Genomic DNA, 19,899 nt, shown 5'->3' on the forward strand with positions numbered 1-19,899 from the left:
GGGTCTGAACCTGAGGCAATTTTGCAGCCCAGCCTCCTGTCCCCAGACATTGGGCAATGTCTGGAGACCTTTTGGTTGTCACAGCTCAGCATAGGGGTAAGCTGCTGGCATCTAGCAGTTGGAGACCAGGATTACTGTAAACATTTTACAATGGACAGAATAGTCCCTCATAACAAAGAGTTATCTGCAGAAACCCTGCTGGAAAGTGATGGGGGTGGAACCTGATTAGCATGGAGGTGACCAGGCATAGTCATTTCCTAGAAGTTTGGTTACAGATAAGATCAGAAGTGGAGGAGAAAGATAAGAGTGAGGTGGGAGGGTGTGTGGTCAAGAGAGTTGTTCATTAGAAAGACTTTAGCATCCTCAAAAAGCCAAGGGAGGGGTTCTGCTGAAGTGCTTGAGTGTAGAGTAGAGATAAGGCATGATTCCTAACCTTTTACATCACCTCAGAGGGTTCACATGGAGATACTGGACAAAAAAGGGGGTGGATCAGCATCATTTCTGTCCCTACAGGATTAGCCCAGAGGATTAGAGCAGATAGAGATAGTTAGGTATAGTAGGCCACATAATGTCCCCCCAAAAATGTCCCTGTCCTAATCCCTAGAACTTGTAAATATACTATCTTCATGGCAGAAGGGATTTTTTGCACATGTGATTAAGTTAAGGATCTTGAGATGGGAACAATGATCTTGGATTATCTGGGTGGGCCCAGTGTAATCACAGGCATCTTAATAAGAGGGAGGTGGGAGGCTCAGAGTCAGAGAGAAAGGGATTGGAGGATGCTGCTCTGCTGGCCTTCGAGATAGAGTAAGGAGCCGGGAGTCAAGGGATGCAGGCAGCTTCTGGAAGCCAGAAAAGTCAAAGAAACACATTAATTCCCAGAGCTTCCTGAAAGAATGTGGCCCTGCCAACACCTTGATTGTAGGACTTCTGACCTCTAGAACTATAAGGTAATACATGTGTGTTGTTTTAAGCCACTGTGGTTTTGGCAGTTTATTGGCAATTTATTACAGGAGAAACAGGGAACTCATATAGGAGGCTTTTATGTTTGTGGGGGGACATCTACTAAAATATGCAGGGAGGTGGAGTGAGGTGGCCTGAAATCGAGGAGATCAGAGAAGGTGAGTTCTGCTTGGGATGAGTAGAGTTCCTGGTGCCCATGAGATGCTCAGGGGAGCTTTCCAGAGCACTCTGGTGTGTGTGGCTCTGCAGTAGAGAGATGCTGGGATGACAGGGAAAACTAAGTATATAAATTAATGCAGCTGAAGCCCGGAGAAGGGAGGGCATTTCCTACAGAAAAGGTGCTTGGGGAGGAGAGAAGAGGCATTTCCTTTGGAATATGAGTTTAAGGAATCCTTGGAGGGAGAGGAGTTGAGGAGGCATGGAGCAGTAGGAGGAGACAGGAGGAAGTCTCCTTGGCCCCCTTGGCAGGAGCAGTCTCATGGGCGGAAGCCAGATTGCCGTGGATTAAGGTGTCAGTGGGAGGTGAGGAGAGGGAACTAGCAAGGGTGCATGGCTTGTTTTAAAAGTCTGGTTGCCCACTGAGCAATTATTATATGCCAGGTACATACTGGACACCTCTGGCATCTCATACTCTTCCTCGAAACAGTCCATAGGGTGGGGGTTGCTGCCCCTCTTGTTCTGATGAGGAAACACAGGACTCCCACAGCTGGTCCACAGTAGACCTTGGGTTCCTTCAAAGATAGTGTCCCTCCACCATGTGAGGACTTCCCTTATTGGGAGACATTGCTAATGGGGTGGAGCAGTTAATAGCTACCCTGAGCCAGTTTTGGTTATGTGTCCAGGTTCAACCCAACCTCACATACACAGAGCAACTCCAGAGCACTAGGTCCTGAGCAGAGAGCTCTGGGGATAACAGGGATGCGTGAGGTTTGCTCTCTGTTCTTGTGGAGCCTGTGGTTCAGTTATGAGGAGCAGGGGCCATGGTGGATAGGAGGGGAGGAAGCTTATTCCCAACCAAGTAATACAGAGACAGAGTATTGCTTGGTGATCGCAGTGCTGCAGAGGGCTGTAGCAGTAGGGAGAGGGGGATTGGTTTCAACAGGGCAGATTGGAGATGGATCTTGTCTTGAAGGATGGATAGATGTTCAACAGAGGAAGCCTATGGCTTCACAGCCTATTGGAAAATTGCAGGAGAAAAAATCTAGGACTGTGCCCAAGGAATGGCTATTAGGATCCCTTTCTGCAGCTGCTAGAGTCTGTACCTTGGGACAGCCCAGCCATGGAAAGTTGAGAATCTTTAAAGCAGATGAACTTTCCCAGGTTGGCTGCCTGGCACAGGTCTACGGTGAGAGGAAAGGAGGAATAGAAGGCCCTGGTGTTTGCAACCTGGTTCTAGACTAGCTCCACCAGTCACGAGTAGGCGTGGCCCCAGTTCAGGCGGTGGGACTGGCGGCCTGGAGGTTATTCCCTCTGAGGTTTCTTCCTAGGGCCTTAGCTGCAGCCAGCAGCCAGCAGCCAGCAGATGGGCACAGGGAGGCAGTGGTTAGAGGCTGCAAGGCCGTATGGGGGCTTTGACCTTTGGGAACCCAAGAGGTGAGAGACATTGAAGGCCTAGAGCCACCAGATGCTTAAAGTGGCTCAAGAAAAGTTCGTGTGTGTGTGTGTGTGTGTGTGTGTGTGTGTATGTGTGTGTTGGGCATGGGTTTTTGGCCTCCACTGGGGAAAAGCAGGCGTGAGGAATGGCTCTGCCTGCTCTGCTGATGGATAGGCCAAATGGTGGGAGAGTACGGGGAAGGTGGGGTGAACAGTGGTGCTGATTTTTGGACCAAGATCTAGAAGCCCCATATCCTAAATAAACTGCCCTCATTTGTCAAGTCCTGTCCCAAAGCCATACTGGATATCATCTTCTTTGGACCCTCTGCCTGCCTGCAAAAGCTCTGGCCCCCATTCAGCACAACACAATTCCCTCCACACTCCCTCAGTATATGCACTCTACTCTGTAGAAATGATGGTGGTGGTCATGACAAGCATAGCTGTTAATGTTTATTGAGCACTTACTATGTGTCTGGGTCTGTGCTCAGTGCTTTATAGCATAATCTCATCTGATCCTAACAACGCTCCTGTGACATAGGTATTATTCCATCCATTGCACAGCTGAGAAAACTGAGGCCTGGAGAGGATGAGTCATTCTGCACAAAGCTAAACAGCTGGTGAGTCACTGAGCTGGGGTTCAAACCTGTGCAGTCTGACTCCAGAACCTACCCTCTCATTCTGCCTCTTGGCCCTCTAGCCTCCCTTACTTAGCATACCTCTTCTTACCTCCTTGCCTAGGTAGACTCTATTCTACTCATTCTTCCTGCCCAGCACAAGTTCCCTCTTTGTCTTCGTTTAACCTGGAGGAAAGCTGGCCTGACTTTGGGCAGAGTGGTACAAGGCATGGGCCTGGGTCATAATGGACCGAATGGCCATTTCCACTCCACAACTCTCCTTCGTGGCCTGGCTGACTTGGCAGGAGTTGGACACTCACCTCTGCCTGTCTAGGAAAGACATGCCCCTTCCTCTGCTTTTTCATCCTATTGGAAATTATAAATGCTGTAATTCATTGCCAAGATCACCCAGGCTACCCTCAGACACTGCAGGCCAGGAACCATGCTGCTGGCACGAGGCATTTGGGGGTGCTGAGCCATGTGGTTTGGTAAAGAGGCAGAAGACAGAGGAAGCCAACATGGGATTTTTTGTTTGTTTTTTTGTTTGTTTGAGATGGAGTTTTGCTCTCGTTGCCCAGGCTGGAGTGCAGTGGTACGATCTCAGCTCACCACAACCTCTGCCTCCTGGGTTCAAGCAATTCTCCTGCCTCAGCCTCCCTAGTAGCTGGGATTACAGGCATGCGCCACCACATCCAGCTAATTTTGTATTTTTAGTAGAGACGGGGTTTCTCCATGTTGGCCAGGCTGGTCTTGAACTCCCGACCTCAAGTGATCCGCCCACTTCAGCCTCCCAAAGTGCTGGGATTACAGGCTTTGAGCCACCACACCCGGCCGCGAGCACAGGGTTTCTATGTAAGTTTTTCGTTCAGACCTTGGCTTGTTCCAGAAGGGATTTAGGGTAGCCTAGCAGTATACATAAAATATACCACAATAGCATATTAAAACTGGGAGAGAGAAAGAAGAAAGGAAAACAAGGGTGGAGACCCTAAGTGAAGCCAGGAATGAAGCTAAAAATGCATACTATAATGACCTCTATCTGCACTTTTAGCTATACAGGCTCCAAATCTGGCAGCCACTGGGAGAGTAGCTGGTACATTCTGTCCATAATGTGAAAAGGACCAGGGAGCTCCTGAGGAGGTCCGCCCTTCTGGGTGCTGATACTGGATAGGTTTCCCAGGGGCCCTTATAAAGAGGACACTGTGTGATGGAATTGTCCACTCCATGCGAGGCAGCCTCCCCACCTGCCAGACTGCTACTGTTCTGGGGAGAAGCAGATATGAAATGGTGTTTTAGTGTTTCCCATTTCAGCTTTTATAGTAAATTGACAATTTCTTTTAAAACTTGAAAGTGGACGTGCCAGAGCTCATGGCACATCCTCCAGAATAGCCTCTGAGAGACCCTGAGTGCTTAGCTAGTTGAAATAAGCAGCCAGTTGCAGTGCCATGACATGTGGTGGGGACAGGCAGGTGTTACCAAGTTCGGGGATGCTCAGAGAAGTGAGGAGTAACAGGTTTGTTCGAGAAGAAAGAAAAGGGGCGTTTGAGACAGGGTAGTCGTGCAGTGTGTGAGCATGCATGAGCAGGTGCTTTTCATGCTTGCTTGTTAATTTCTACTCTTTATTTTGAAAGTTGCAAACTCGGTTGAAAAGTTGCAAGAATAGTGTAATGAATACCCTCACACCTGCCTGTAGATTCATCTATTGCTAACACTTTATACCCATTGCTTTATCTCTCTTTCTACACTTACACCACCTACACACACACGTGCACACACACACACACTTTTTTTTTTTTCTTGAGATGGAGTCTCACTCTATCACCCAGGCTGGAGTGCAGTGACATGATCTCAGCTCACTGCAATCTCCACCTCACAGGTTCAAGCAATTTTACCACCCCAGCCTCCCAAGTAGCTGGGACTACAGGCGCACACCACCATGCCTGGTTAATTTTTTTGTATTTTAGTAGAGATGGGGTTTTACTGTGTTACCCAGGCTGGTCGCAAACTCCTGAGCTCAGGCAATCTGCCCGCCTCGGCTTCCCAAAGTACTGGGATTACAGGCATGAGCCACCGCGCCCGGCCACACATTCTTTTTTTTTTTTTTTTTCTGAACTGTTTGAGATATAGTTACAGAGACATCATGACACTTTACCTCGAAACACTTCAGCCAAATTCCTAAGAGCAAGGTGTTCTTCTATACCAGGGTGAGCAAACTTTTTTTTTTTAAAGGCTACCTGGTAAATACTTTCGGCTTTATGGACTGTGCAGCCTCTGTCATTACTACTCCACTCTGCCTTTGCACTGCAAAAGCAGTCATAGATGATACATGAATGAATGAGTGTTGCTATGTTTCAATAAAACTTTATATGAACACTGAAATTTGAATTGCATATTATTTCAAATGAAATTTGAAAGTCATAGAAATAAAATTACATAAAAATAATTTTTTAGTCATTAAAAAAATGCAACATGATTCTTAGCTTGCAGGCTGTATAAAAACAGACAATGGGGGCTGGATTTGAACTACAGCCATAGTTGGCTGACCCCTGAGCTATTTAACCACCATATAATGATTACACCCAGGAAATTTGACATGGATACAATACTGTCTCAGCTATAGTTCATATTCAGATTTCCCTAATTGCCATTAGTAACATCCTTTGTGGTTTTTTCCCCATCCAGGACCCATGCAGGTATCACACATTGCATTTAATTGTCACATCTCATTAGTCTCCTTTATTCTAGAAAAGTCTCCCCTGTATTGTTTTTTCTCTTCATGATATTGATACTTTTGAAAAGTTCAGGCTAGTTGTTTGCATAATGTTCCACAGTTTAGATTTGTCTGATTGTTTCTTCATGGTGGATTCCGATTACAGCTTTTTGGCACAAGCAATGTTAGGTCTTTCTCACGGTGTGCCATCAGGAGGCACCTGGTGGCAGTTTGTCTTGTCTTTTACTCAATGGTTTTAACAACTATTGATGATTCTTGTCTGTATCAATTATTATTCATGGTTAAAATGATTTTTCTATTTTTTCTCTTCTACATTTATTATTTGACATTCTTCTGTTTAAAAAAAATAGTGCTCAACCTTCACCCCCACTCAATCCTCATTTAAAGCTATTTTTAGCATTCGTATGAACATGAATTCTTTTTTTATTCAATGTGTTGGAATCCATGTCTGTCATTATTCATTTTGATGTTTAAATTGCCCTAGATTTGGCCAGTGGGAACGCTTTCAAACTGGCTCCTTGTTCTTTCGACACATCCCCATCATTATTTTAGCACTTTTTCCTTACTTTCTGGCACAAAAAGATATTCCCACTGTCTCTCGTAGGAGCTGTGATTCCTTTCAGTGGGAAATGGTGTTTAGGAGCCAAAATCTCTGAATGGTAGGTGTGCAATTGCTACTGGGGTGTCCTTGCTTCTAAGCCAAACTAGGTTTTATTATTATTATTATTACTATTATTATTATTTTATTTTACTTTGAGTTCTGGGATACATGTGCAGAACCTGCAGGTTTATTACATAGGTAGACATGTGCCATGGTGGTTTGCTGTACCTAACAACCCGTCATCTAGGTTTTAAGCCTCCCATGCATTAGGTATTTGTCCTAATGCTCTCCCTCCCCTCACCTCCCACCCCCACAACAGGCCCCCATGTGTGACGTTCCCCTCCCTGTGTCCATGTGTTCTCATTAGCCGAACTAGGTTTTGAGGGAGGGATGGATGAGTTGATGCAAATGTCCTACCATGTCAGAAACTGAGGGAATGCAGCATAGCAGTGGTCATGGAATTTACAAAGGCCCTGGGGCACACACGTAACAGTCAGGTGGGGATGGTATTAATATTAGGGTATAACAGAGGTACCAAGTGTGCTTAGAAGGAAAAGTGGAAGATGAGACTAGAGTGAAAGTCACTTTTCTTGTGTTCTCAGATGCAATGGATCATAAAACACTATTGATTCAATATCAGCTTTTCCAGGAGTAAAAATGAATACCTCAATCCAAAGATTCTGAATATCAGAAGCATTAAATGGGCTCAGCTTGTGTAGCTGTTTTATAAGTGCTGGTAGTTTAGTTATTGAATCACAAACCAAACCAAAGATTTCCCCAGGAAAATGTAATATGCTCATGAACCAGTTCTGGCTGGAGCCAAGTCTGTACATCTATTGTATCAGAGCAAAAGTAGAACATGAAAAATTATTCTGAACCTGTATAATATTTCCAGTACAGACCAGCTCCTAACCTGACCTCCTCTATTTCTTGGCTTTCCAGTCCATTCTACTGTAGCTGTGTTTCTCACACCTGAACAGTGTTAAGTTCAGGTGATTTTTAATGTTCCTGGAGTCTTCATGTTACATTATTTTTATTTTCATGTTACTTAAAAAGGTATAAACATATAGCTTGGTAAACACAAAGTGTCTTGTACTTATAACTTTTAAACAACTGTAAAGCCAAAACAAGTTTACACATATAAAATTAACTACAAAAACCTCAACATAATACACATTAACAAAGTCATTCTAATGGGATAGTTGATGATGTGTCACTGAAACAAAATTGCTATTTATAAGGCGAATATCGTAGTGACTACTGAGACACAGCAAGAGTCTTTGGAGTTTGGAATGCCTGTACTTTTGTGTTCAGTGTGATATCTTTACTTTCCTACTATTTGTCTCTATTTGAAACACTGGGAAATCTTTTATTTATGTATCTATTTATTTATTTAGAAATGGGAACTTACTCTATTGCCCAGGCTGAGTGCAATGGCAAGATCATAGCTCACTATAACCTCAAACTCCTGGACTTAAGCCATCCTCCTGCCTCAGCCTCCAGAGTAGCTGCGATCACAGGAGTGTGCCATCACACCCATCTATCGTTGTTATTGCAACTGCCATGATGTGTCTTGGCCTTTGCTTTGCCGGAGTGCAACATTCACATATTAAGTTTATATCTGTTCTTTTTTTGTTGGCTCATAGCAAGTAGTCATAATTGGGGTTGTATGGTCAACTGTTGGGGTAAAACAAGCTACCTCAAAGCCCAGTGGCATAGAACAAGGGTCAGCAAGTGTTCTCTGTAAAGGGCTAGATAGTGAATATTTTAGGTTTTGCAGACTATACAGTGTCTGTCTCAATGACTCAATTCTGCCATCATGGTGCAAAAGCAGCCATCAGTGTGCCATGTTCCAATAAAAGTTTATTTATATATACTGAAGTTTGAATTCCATATAATTTTCACGTCATGAAATATTGTTTTTCTCTTGATTTATTTTCAACAATTTAAAAATCATTCTTAGCCTGGTGGGCCATGCAGAAACAGGTGGTGGGCTGGAATTAGCCCACAAGCCGTAGTTTGCTGAGCCCTGACATAGAACAACAATCATTTACTCTTGCTCACGTATCTGCTGGTCAGCTGCCGTTCCTCATTTCTACTTGTGTATCTGCTGGTTGGCTGCAGTTTGGCTGACATAGCTGGGCTTGCTGGGCTGCCCGGACTCCAGCTGCTGGGGGTTCTTGGCTTCTCTCTCTGGAGCCAGGTCTGCTCCAGACACTTGGAGCATGTCTGTTCTGGGCCCCAGCTGAAGGAGCAAGGGCTCCCTGGGGGAGCTTTTCTACATTTCGAGACTTTGCTCATATCATGTTTGCTAATATCTCATTGGCTACATCAATTTCACAGTTGAACGTAAGGTCAAGGAGCAAAGAAGTGCAGGCTGCCTGTTAAACAGTCTAGTTCAGAATCCTGTGGCAAAAGGTGGTACGGATGGCTGAAGAGCTGGGGCCAGGGATTCAATCTGACACGGATGCCACCTCAGCCATAAATGCAGTACTCTTGCGGGTGCAGAAATCTCATGAGGATTCCCGCATATTGATTTTTTTAAATGAAAACATGGAATTAAAAATTCTTAGAGAAAACATTCAGATCCTGAGAATATATCCAAAGACCCTAGTTTGAGAGACACTAATTTTTAGTAAACTTCCTGGCTTTGCAGCAGAGGATTTGGGGTTTCTTGGTGTTTGAAAATTCCCCAAGGAGAGCTCTTGTTGAACTAGGCTCTCTGAACCTAATTCAGCACTCCAAACCCCAGTGGATCCTCCAAAGATGCTAGTTAGGGTTGATGAACAACAATAACAACAATAATAGTAGCAACAATAATAGCTGCTGTTCACTGAGTACTAAATGATTTGTATATCTCACAACAGTACTGTGGGATAGTTATTATCTTCTTTTTAAAGATTGGGAAACTGGGGCTTAAAAGGCCATGTTACTTATCTAAGGTTATACAGGTCATTTATGGGGCCAGGACTTTTAACTAGATCTCCAGTTCATCATCTCCAGGCCTCAGATGTGAATATCTAGAATGCCTTCCTGGCATCCCATTGCTGGTCTTCCCACTCGCATGGAAACCTGTTTCTTTAGGGGTCACTGTTCAAGCATAGGATATGTAGGACGTAAGATCGTTCCCTTCTCCTTGTTTGATTGGTAACAATGAACCTTTGGCAGATTTTATTTTTTAACAGCTTTATTGAGATGTAATTCACATACTATATAATTCACCCATTTAAAATGTATGATTCAATGATTTTGACTATATTCACAGGTATGTGCAACCATCATCACAGTCAGTTTCATCAAATCCTGTATCCTCTGGCTGTCGTTCCCCTCTTCCAATCCCCTTAACCTACATCTTCCACCCCTCACCCCCACCCATCCCTAGGCAACCACTAATCTATTTTCTGACTCTATGGATTTTTCTATTCTGGCCTTTCATATAAATGAGATTATGTAGTATGTGGTCTTTGTGACAAGCTTCTTTCACTTCGCTTCATGTTTTCAAGGTTCATCTGTGTGGCAGCATGTATCATTCCCTTTTTCTTTCTTTCTTTTTTTTTTTTTAATCTGGGACAGCATCTCTCTCTGTCGCCCAGGCTAGAATGCAGTAGCTCGATCTTGGCTCACTGCAGCCTCTGTCTCCCGGGTTCAAGTGATCCTCCTGCCTCAGCCTCCCAAGTAGCTGGGATTACAGGTGTATGCCACTATGCCCAGCTCTTTTTTTTTTTTTTTTTTTTTTGTACTTTAGTAGAGATGAGGTTTTGCATGTTGGCCAGGCTGGTCTTGAACTCCTAGCCTCAAGTGATCCACCCACCTTGGCCTCCCAAAGTGCTGGGGTTACAGGCATGAGACACCACACCTGGCCGTATCATTCCCTTTTATGGCCTAAAAATGTTCCATATATTGTTGATCTCTTCATCCATTGATGGACAGTCTCTGCCTTTTGGCTATTATGAATAATGCTGCTGTAAACATTTGTGTACAGGTTTCCATGCGGACACGTGTTTTTATTTCTTTCGGGCATAATACCTAGGAGTGGAATGGTAACTCAAGGTTTCATCATTTGAAGATCTGCCAGGCTGTTTTCCAAAGCAGCTGATCAATTTTGCTTTCCCACCAGTTGTATATGAGGGCTCTGATTTCTCCACATTCTTGTCAACCCTTGTTTTTCTCTGACTTTTTTATTCTAGCCATCCTAGTGGATGTGAAGTGATACCTCATTGTGAAGCATGAGGGTTTTGCTCTGCTTTTTTTCTATCTCTTGTTCATTTCAGTGGTTATTTGGGGAGAGCTACCCAGGATGGATGCGCGGGTTGTGTACTTAACAGCTCCATGGGGTGCTTTTCATGTCAGCCCTGTTAACTACGTTCTTCTGCCAGGTTAACTTGGAAGACTCTTCCAATCTGCAGCATGATAATTAAAGTGTATTTCTATCTGATTTCTCTCTGGCTCATTCCAGTTTACATTTTTGCTGCCCCCTAGATAGGCAGCAAACTCCTGATCCAGATACTCCTGGATCTCTCTCTCACCCTTGCCCAAGACCATTCATAAAAAGGCATAACTAAGAGATGGGATTGAGGCCAGTCTGCTTGACAGCTGCTTCTCTAGTTCTTCCCCAAGGGTCCAAACTAGTACTCAGAATGCTATTGCCTTTCACCAGGAGCCTGCCTCCTTACCAAGGAGAGCAAGGCTGTGTGTGGTCAGGGTAACGGGTGGTTGGTCCTGAGGCTGGTCCATAGTCGTGGCACCTTTTACAGGCAGAAAAGAAGGACTTGTGAAGGGAAGAGCTGTCTGAGTTGGTTATAGACTCTGTTCCTGGATTCCGATCCTGGCTCTACCACCTGCGAGAAATGTGTCTTTGGGCTGCTCACCTATTCTCTCGGAGCTCCAGTGGTTTTATCCATAAAATGAGGATGCACAGTCTAATGGAACACACCCCTATGAGTTGTTGTAAATACTAATGCTTGTTGCATGCCTAGTACTTAGCATGTGATGAGCAGATCACAGCCAGCTTTAGTATCCACAGTTATCATCAGATGGGTTTCAGGAATGGTTGAGGGTGGGAGGTGAAATCAAAGTATATAAAACCTGGATGTGGAATTTAGGATTGTTTGTCAACATGCCTCATTAACCAGGTCTCCAGAGTCTTTTTAAGCATTAAAAAGAAGGAAATTCTGCCATTTGCAACAACATGGGTAAACCTGGAGTACGTTAGGCTAAGTGAAGTAAGCCAGACACGGGACAAATACTACCTGATACCAGTTATAGGAGGAATCTGAAATAGTCAAATTCATAGAGACAGAGAGTAGAATGGTGGTTTCCAGTGGCTGGGAAAGAGGGAAATAGGGAGATATTAGTCCAAGGGTATAAAGTTTCAGTTATGCAAGATGAGTAAGTCCCAGAGATCTACTGTACAGCATAGAGCCTATAGTTTACTGTATTGCATGCTTAAAAATTTGCTAAAAGGGTAGATCTTATGTTAAGTATTATCACAATAATAATAATAATAAGAGGAGGAGGAATCTTTTGGAGGTAATGGATATGTTTATATCATAGTTTGTGGCGACGGTTTGACAGGTGTACACTTATTTTCAAACTCATCAAGTTAGATATGTTAAATACATACAGCTTTTTGTATGCTAGTCATACCTCAAAAAGCGGTCTAAACCGAAAAGAAATTTGAAAAAAGGATGAGTTCATGTCCTTTGTAGGGACATGGATGAAGCTGGAAACCATCATTCTGAGCAAACTATCGCAAGGACAGAAAACCAGACACCGCATGTTCTCACTCATAGGTGGGAATTGAACAATGAGAACACTTGGACACGGGGTGGGGAACATCACACACCAGGGCCTGTCGTGGGGTGCGGGGAAGGGGGAGGGATAGCATTAGGAGATATACCTAATGTAAATGACGAGTTAACGGGTGCAGCAAACCAACATGGCACATGTATACATATGTAACAAACCTGCATGTTGTGCACATGTACCCTAGAACTTAAAGTATAATAATAATAATAAAAGGAAGTTTTGGATTAATAAAAGGAAGTTCTCATTTCCTTATCAGTTAAATTAGGGCGGATGGGTTAAATCATGGTTCTTGAGCTTTTTTGAATCACCTAGGAAGTTATACTCACGTGCCAATGTTCACAAAATGTTGCACACATTTTAAGGGATGCCCCCTTTCCCAGACACCAGGTTAGAAACCTAGAGCCTGGATAATCTCAGATGCCCTCATCTAGCTTAAGTATTCTTCACTCCATGTCTGTGGCCATAGCAGAGGCCAGAGTTCAAGTTCAAGTTCAGGTTATCTCTATCTCTCAGGTCTTCAGTTGGCTGGGCTGGGGAGTAGCTAGAGAAAAGAAGTGATGCCATCTGTCTCCTGGGGCTTGGGAGAGGAGCATTTGAGGTATGCCAAAGCGCTTCATCAACTGTGAATGGCTTCACCAGTCATTCTTGTAACTACTTTGCTCTATGAAGAAATGCAGGATTGAATTATGATTGCTTTATGGATTCAATGAATTCCTGGAAAGTTGCAAACAAATCAGGTTTTTGAAAATCCATCTCTGCAGCATCTGGTCATGACACCATTTAGAGGAGCCCAACAGTGAATCTTCGACTAGAGCAGACAGACATTCTGTTGCAAAGCAGAGCATTCTTCCCTATCAAAATGCCAACCTGCAGATAGCAGATTTGCTCAGAGGCAAAGCTGGAAGTTCAGAGAGGGGCCCAGAAGAGTCCTGGTTGATTCTGGGTTTCAGGAATGGTTGAGGGTGGTTAATGGAGTCATTAGGAAAATCTTGGGGCTAACATCCATTGCTCTACAAAGTGGTTAAAGCATGGACTGTACTGTCAGAGACCCAAGTTTAACTCCAGCTTCCCATGTGGAAAATTCCTTTGTGGCCTCAGGCAGGTTACCAACAGCCCTCAGCCTCGGTTTTCCAATCTGTAAAAGGAGGATAATCATAGTAGCTGTGAGAATTAATAGTGTGTCAAAGCACTTGACATAGTGAAGGTACTCCATAAGTGGTAGCTGTTAATGAGGCTTTATTTTTATTGTCTTTATTAATTATTACCATGGTCTAAAATAGCATGTGGATCCACCTGGACCATGCTTGGCTCAGGGGGCCAAACTCCATGCTTTTATGTTATTTTTATGAGCATCTCTCAGTCTTCATTTTAGACAGAACTTTGAGGTCATTTAGGACAGATTTCCACTGAGTGAGGAAGTCCTTTTTTCAGCCTCCCTGCTAGCAAATCATCCCCTGGTTGAACACTCCCATTAACAGGAAGCTCACCACCTCACAGGGTTCTTGTCCTGTCTTAGGACTCTTCTGCATGTTAGACCATCACTTTTTGTGCTGAGTTCAGGCCTGTATCCCTCTAGATGCATGCGTGTTCTAACCATCCTGTCCCCACGACATGGTCGTCCTTCCCACATCTGATGATGATGGCTCTGCTTTCTCAGGCCTCTTCTTCTCCAGGCTAAGGGAGCCTCTCACCATGCAGGTTCCCCAGGTTATCAGCCTGGTTCCGGGTTATCAAAGGCCTTGTATCACAATGCTCAGAGCTTCTGGGCTGGTCCAAAGTGCTGAGTTCAGAGGGACCAAGGAGTTGACCTTGAGGGATAAGGCAAGGGAAGTCACTGGGAGACCAGTCTTCTGGGGGGCTGGTCCTGAGCATCTGGCCCTGCTGTCATTCCTGGACCCATGTCAGTCCCAGAATAGGAAGCCCACAGCCTGCTCTCTACTCAGGATGGCCTGGGCTCATCAGTGGCATGTAACGTGGTCCACAGGCCCTGCGAGATCCTGCCTGCCCTGCACCCTCTGCCTGGGGCACCATCTCTCTCTTCTCTAAGATCTCAGCTTAGACTCCATGTCCCCAGAAAAGGTCCTCAATAGATTCCCAGGTCCAGGGCTGCAGCTCAGAGATCTCATAATCCCACATAATTCTCCACCATGGGACTGGCCATGCCATATCACAGTGGCCTCTCTTCTGTGTCCCGCTAGGCTGTGAGCTTTCTAAGAGCAAAGACACTCTCTGCCTGGGTCAACATTTTATCCCCAGAGCCTGTCACTGTGGCCTCTCCCTCCATGACGTTTGTTGGTTGAATGAATGAATGAGTGAATAAATGCTTGATATGAGACAATCCTAATTGGTGGGAAAGATAAGCCAAAAACACCTGTCAGAAAAGCTCTAGACCTGAACCCAGCAGACAGTGGTCTCAGGCGGTTCCTATGTCCTTCACAGCCCTCACCCAGTCCTCTCTGTCCAGATGAAACTGCCAAGACTGATTACAACTCAGTGTTGAACCACAGGCCTCCCACCACCCCAAATTAGTAATTAGTATTTGAACTCTTAATAATCCTGATTATGATCACAGTGCTAACAATGACTGTTCACTGAGTGTCTTCCACTTCCATTATGACAGCAGTGCTACAAGGTTGGTTTTTATCCAGTTTTATAGATGAGGAAACTGAGGCATGGTCAGCAAAGATCTGCCCAAGGCCACTCAGCTTGTGTGCAGTGAAGCTGAAATTCTAGCCAATTCCTCTGGCTCCATGGCTCTTACTACCCTCCATGTGCTCCTACTACTGGCTGTAGGAACTAGAGATGCTTCTCTTTTCCCCCAGGAGACAGGGGAGCAATCAGAAATGATAATGTAGGGGTAGTAGTGTTACGATAAAATCCAGGGTTCTCTGAGATTCCAGGGGAGGGGCCCTGCAGACTGGAGCATCACTTGGGGAAACTGCCATGGAAGGGGAAGCTTGAGTTGCATGTTTTCTCTTTTTAGTTTTCTGAGATTTTTAAAACACAAAGGCAGTACAGTCTTATAGACAAATTAAGCAAAAGCATCCCTGCTTCCCTCTTTCCTCCCCTCCAGAGTAATGAGAGTTGAGATTTTGATGTGTATCTCCTAGACTATCTATGCTCATGTAAACATGCATAGTGGTGTGCTGGTAGATGTTTACAACTGATGGTGATGGTGATGGTGATGGTGAGGCAATGTGCCAATTTCCATGGTGTAAATGCTCCCCCCATGGCTGATTTCAAGCTACTAGCATGAAATCACTGAATGTGCAATTGGGAAGAAATATGCAATCGCAACTATTGTATGGTATTTCTACTCTGCAGCTACAGTAGAGGCCAGTACCCTAGAGAGCATAGAAAATCATCAGTCAAATGTAGTAAAATAATTGGGAATGGTTAAGTTTTGAGTATTTATTGCCTTTTAAAAATATATCATTTATTGAATTGTAAGTTTATATCGTTTAGTTTTTCAATAATGACTGTGTTTGACAACTGGTTCACAAAATTCCTGAAAATTTAACAGTTGGCTCTCAGTCAACATAAGCTGGCTCCAGCATAGCACTCATTTCATTTTTACTAAAATCTTAACATTTTATAATTTTTTCTTCTTTCTTCCTTCCTGCCTTCCTTCCTTTCTTGTTTCCTTCCTTCCTTCTTTCCTTCTTTCTTTCTTCTTTTCTTTTCTTTTAGAAACAGGATCTTGCTTTGTCACCCGGGCTTGAGTACAGTGGCACAATCATGGGTTACTGCAGCCTCAAACTCTTGGGCTTAAGCAATCCTCCTGCCTCAGCCTCCTGAGTATCTGGGACCACAGGCGTGCACTACCACACTTGGCTAATTTTTTAAAAAATTCTTTGTAGAGAGGCCGGGCGCGGTGGCTCATGCCTGTAATCCCAGCACTTTGGGAGGCCGAGGCGGGCGGATCACGAGGTCAGGAGATCAAGACCATCCTGGCTAACATGGTGAAACGCTGTCTCTACTAAAAAAAACACAAAAAAAATTAGTCGGGCATGGTGGCAGGCACCTATAGTCCCAGCTACTTGGGAGGCTGAGTCAGGAGAATGGCGTGAACCTGGGAGGCGGAGCTTGCAGTGAGCCGAGGTGCACCACTGCACTCCAGCCTGGGTGATGGAGCGAGATTCTGTCTCAAAAAAAAAAAATTCTTTGTAGAGACAGGGTCTCGCTATGTCGCCCAGGCTTGTCTCAAACTCCTGGCCTCAAGCAATTCTCTGGCCTCAGCCTCCCAAAGTGATGGGAGTACAGGTGTGAGCATCACACTTAACCAATTTTTTTCTCTTTAACTTGCTTTTTACTTAAAAGGCTCTTTTTCCCATCATTCTTTCATTCAACCAGTATTCCACCATATGCCATGCCCTCCCTGCGTTAGGAACCAGGGCCACCATTGTGATCAGGGCAGCCACGTGCTTTGCACTCATTAGCTTACGGTCTAGCCAGGGAGGCAGTCAGTTACCAAATCGACAAATAGATATCAACAAAATGCTCACTGCAATTAGGGCTCTTAAGGGAAGTTACAGGATGATGTAACAGAGATAATGCCATGATAGACCAGGGATGAGGTATGGCCAGGAAGAACTTCCTTTAGGGTCAAGGCTAGGAGAGGCTTCTTCTGTCAAACTCACATAATCTGAGACCCAAAAGCTAAGAAGGGACCACATATTCAAAGCTTAGTGGGAAAAAATTGAAAAAGGATATGTTCACTTGGGTGCCATTTCTGTAAACTTTACACACATGCAAACAGTCCTGTATGTTGCTCTTTGAAAAGTCCTTGTGTCATAAAAATGGGAAGGCTTCCCACCATCTCTAGGATGGTGGTTACTCTTGGAGGGAGGAAAGGAAAGAGAAGAAGTTGGAGGCAGAGAGGGTCTTCCACTGCATCTCAGCATTTTCTTGAAGCAAAAGGAGAGAGAGGCCTGAGACAAATATAACTCGTGTTAATTTTTCTTGGCTTTAGCTGATGGGCACAGGGTTGTCAGCTGCATTCTTCTTTATAATTTCTGAATGCTTGAAATATTTCATGATTATTGTTATTTTTAAGGGTAGATAAAAGAGGCTCTAGGCTCACCCTCAGGGCATCAAGGCTGCAGAAAAGTGAAAAGGAAGTGAGAGGCCCAGGGTAAGTTGGGGGGCAGGCCTGTAGGGTATGAAGGCTGTGGCCATAAATATGAGTTTTATTGTAAGTGCAGTGGATGCCATTTTGAGCTGGTGCGGGACATGATCTGATTTACATTGATAAAGGGCTTCTCTGCTGCTTTGAAGAGAACTGGAGGCTTATGAAGGGCACTAGGTTAGGTAGGAGTCTAGGCATGGTGACTATCCATCTGTTTCCCATCTCCCAGGAGTTCTCCCAGGCTCTGCTTCACCAAGTCTTCAGGGGACCAACCCTGATCTAGCTCATGTGTCAAAACTTATCAAGTTGTACCTTATATGTCAATGATGCCTCAATAAAGCTGTTAGAAAGGAAAAAGAAGGAACATGTCACTATGAAACAGAAAGAGGCAGGATGTATAAAAGGGTGGACCTGAAAAAAAAACTAATTAAAAATTCTGGGAATGAAAAATATTCATCAAAATAAAGATACTCATTAAAAAAGAAAACAAAGAAAGTTGGAAAAACCTCAGTAGATGGGAGAAACCCCGGATTAGACACAGCCAAAGAGATAATTAGTGGACTGGAAGAGAGCTCTGAGATATTTTTCCAGAGAGTGCCCAGAATAATAAAGAGAAAAATATGGAAGAGTAGTTAAAAGACATGAAGGATATATTGAGCTACTCCCATAATTTTTTTTTTTTTTTTTTTGAGATGGAGTCTTGCTGTGTCACCCAGGCTGGAGTGCAGTGGTGCCATCTTGACTCACTGCAAGCTCCACCTCCCGGGTTCACACCATTCTCCTGCCTCAGCCTCCCAAGTAGCTGGGACTACAGGTGCCCGCCACCACACCCAGCTAATTTTTTTTGCCATACGTGTTTAACAGAAATTGTACTGAAAGAGAATGGAGAAAATGACCGAGAAGCTGTATTCAAAAGCCTAATGACTGAGAATTTTCCAGAATTGAAAAGGATATGAGTCTTGGAGTTGAAAGGTGTTCATCAAGTAGTAAGGAGAATTTCAGGAAAGTAAATCTTCACTTCAAAACCACATAGCAAAACTGCAGAAAATCAAGAGTAAAAGGAAAGTCTTAAAATTTACCACAGACAGATTATCCACAAAAGAACAACATTAGACTGACAGCTGTTGCTTTTGCACCGATGGCAGTCTTTTTAGCAGTCTTCAGAGTGCTGAAAGAAAATAAAACTTAGCCTAGAATTTCATACCCAGCTGAACTCTGATTAAAGAGTGATGATGAAATGAAAGAGAAACCAGCCAGCTTCAAACCCTGAGGCTCTTGAACATTTAGAGGTTGGGGAGAGGAGGAACCCTCTCAAATCACATATGTTCAGTCATCCAGCAGTGGCCTCTGTCTCCCACAGAAACTGTAAGGAGAGAAGGATTGGTTTAGCCTTTGTAGTTGCAATGCGAGGCCAGTGGAAAAGCCCCTTGTCAGCCATGTTGCTGAGTATTCCATCAAGACAGAGGAGGGAGATGGTCCCATCTGCTTCCCATCTTCCAGGAATTCAAAACACCTGTGAAGGGCTTTGTGTGTCTAGGAGAATAGGATCTCCAGTGTCTCTAGAAGAATGGGAATGGGTGGAGGGTAGGTAGCAGAGATTCTGAACCCAGCCTGCATTTCAGTTCTGTAGCAGTGGTGACATTTCAGGGGGAGGGGGAGGGAGCAGGTGGGACCAGGCCCTGGGCCCTGGTTGGGAAGGAGCCCAGGGACATGAGAACCCCTCTAGAATGGCCCATCCTAGACTCTTTCTCTTTCTTCCAGATTGTGGACAAGAACAACCGCTATAAGTCCATAGATGGCTCAGACGAGACCAAAGCCAACTGGATGAGGTGAGCCCTGCTCTGCTGATGTCCCGGGGGTCTTGCCTGGCCTCTGGAAAGGAGCCAAGGGAGTGTGTTGGGCCTGTGGGAGCTCCAGTGGTGGAGACTTCTGGAGGCTGCCGTTTGCAGGGTTTGGATGCATCTAGCTCTGAAGGACCCACCTTTTCCCCTAGGCCTCCATCAGGGTGCTCTAGAGGACGGCGTGTGGTCAGGCCGTTGGGATGCAGGGACCCCTCCGGCTGCTCACTTGCCAGTGTGTCTGGAGGACCTGGGCCCCAGGCTCCTGGCAGCATTCCTAGGGAGGAGGAGGAGACTGTCCCCCACCTAGGACTGTGACACCTCAGAGCAGGCTCCTGCAGGGGTGGTGTGAGAATCGTCCCAGTGCAGCCCCAGCAGTTGTTTAAACAGCCTCCATGGAAGAAAGGGCTCTGACAAAGTCTTCAGCTCAGTTTTTGACAGTGTTGCTGCCTACGTTTGAGTACTTTGAAGTGTCAACTTTACCCTGTTCCGGTGTTTGGGACAGAAGTTTGCACCAGAAGTTTTCTTAAATGCCAGCCAGAGGAGGCAGGAGACTGGCCCCAGGCAGGGTCACCCAGGGATGGCTGAGCTGAGCCCAGAACCATGGGTCCAGCGTGATGCTGATG

General features: G+C 44.8%; 1 protein-coding gene across 12 annotated transcripts in view; it reads left to right on the forward strand.

The window, feature by feature from the left end:
* The window catches only part of PRDM11 (PR/SET domain 11), an 88,297-nt gene that overhangs the window by 38,396 nt on the left and 30,002 nt on the right, over positions 1-19,899 (forward strand). For all 12 annotated transcript variants that reach the window (XR_002938466.3, XM_063783999.1, XM_024347057.3 and 9 more), the window contains exon 5: positions 19,197-19,264. Coding sequence is in view for 11 of the 12 variants with exons in the window: in XM_063783999.1 (XP_063640069.1) it covers positions 19,197-19,264 (68 nt within the window). In the remaining variant the exon portion in view is untranslated. The remainder of the gene's footprint in view (positions 1-19,196; positions 19,265-19,899) is intronic.

Source organism: Pan troglodytes, chromosome 9 (assembly GCF_028858775.2).
Source record: "Pan troglodytes isolate AG18354 chromosome 9, NHGRI_mPanTro3-v2.0_pri, whole genome shotgun sequence".
NCBI lineage: Eukaryota > Metazoa > Chordata > Mammalia > Primates > Hominidae > Pan > Pan troglodytes.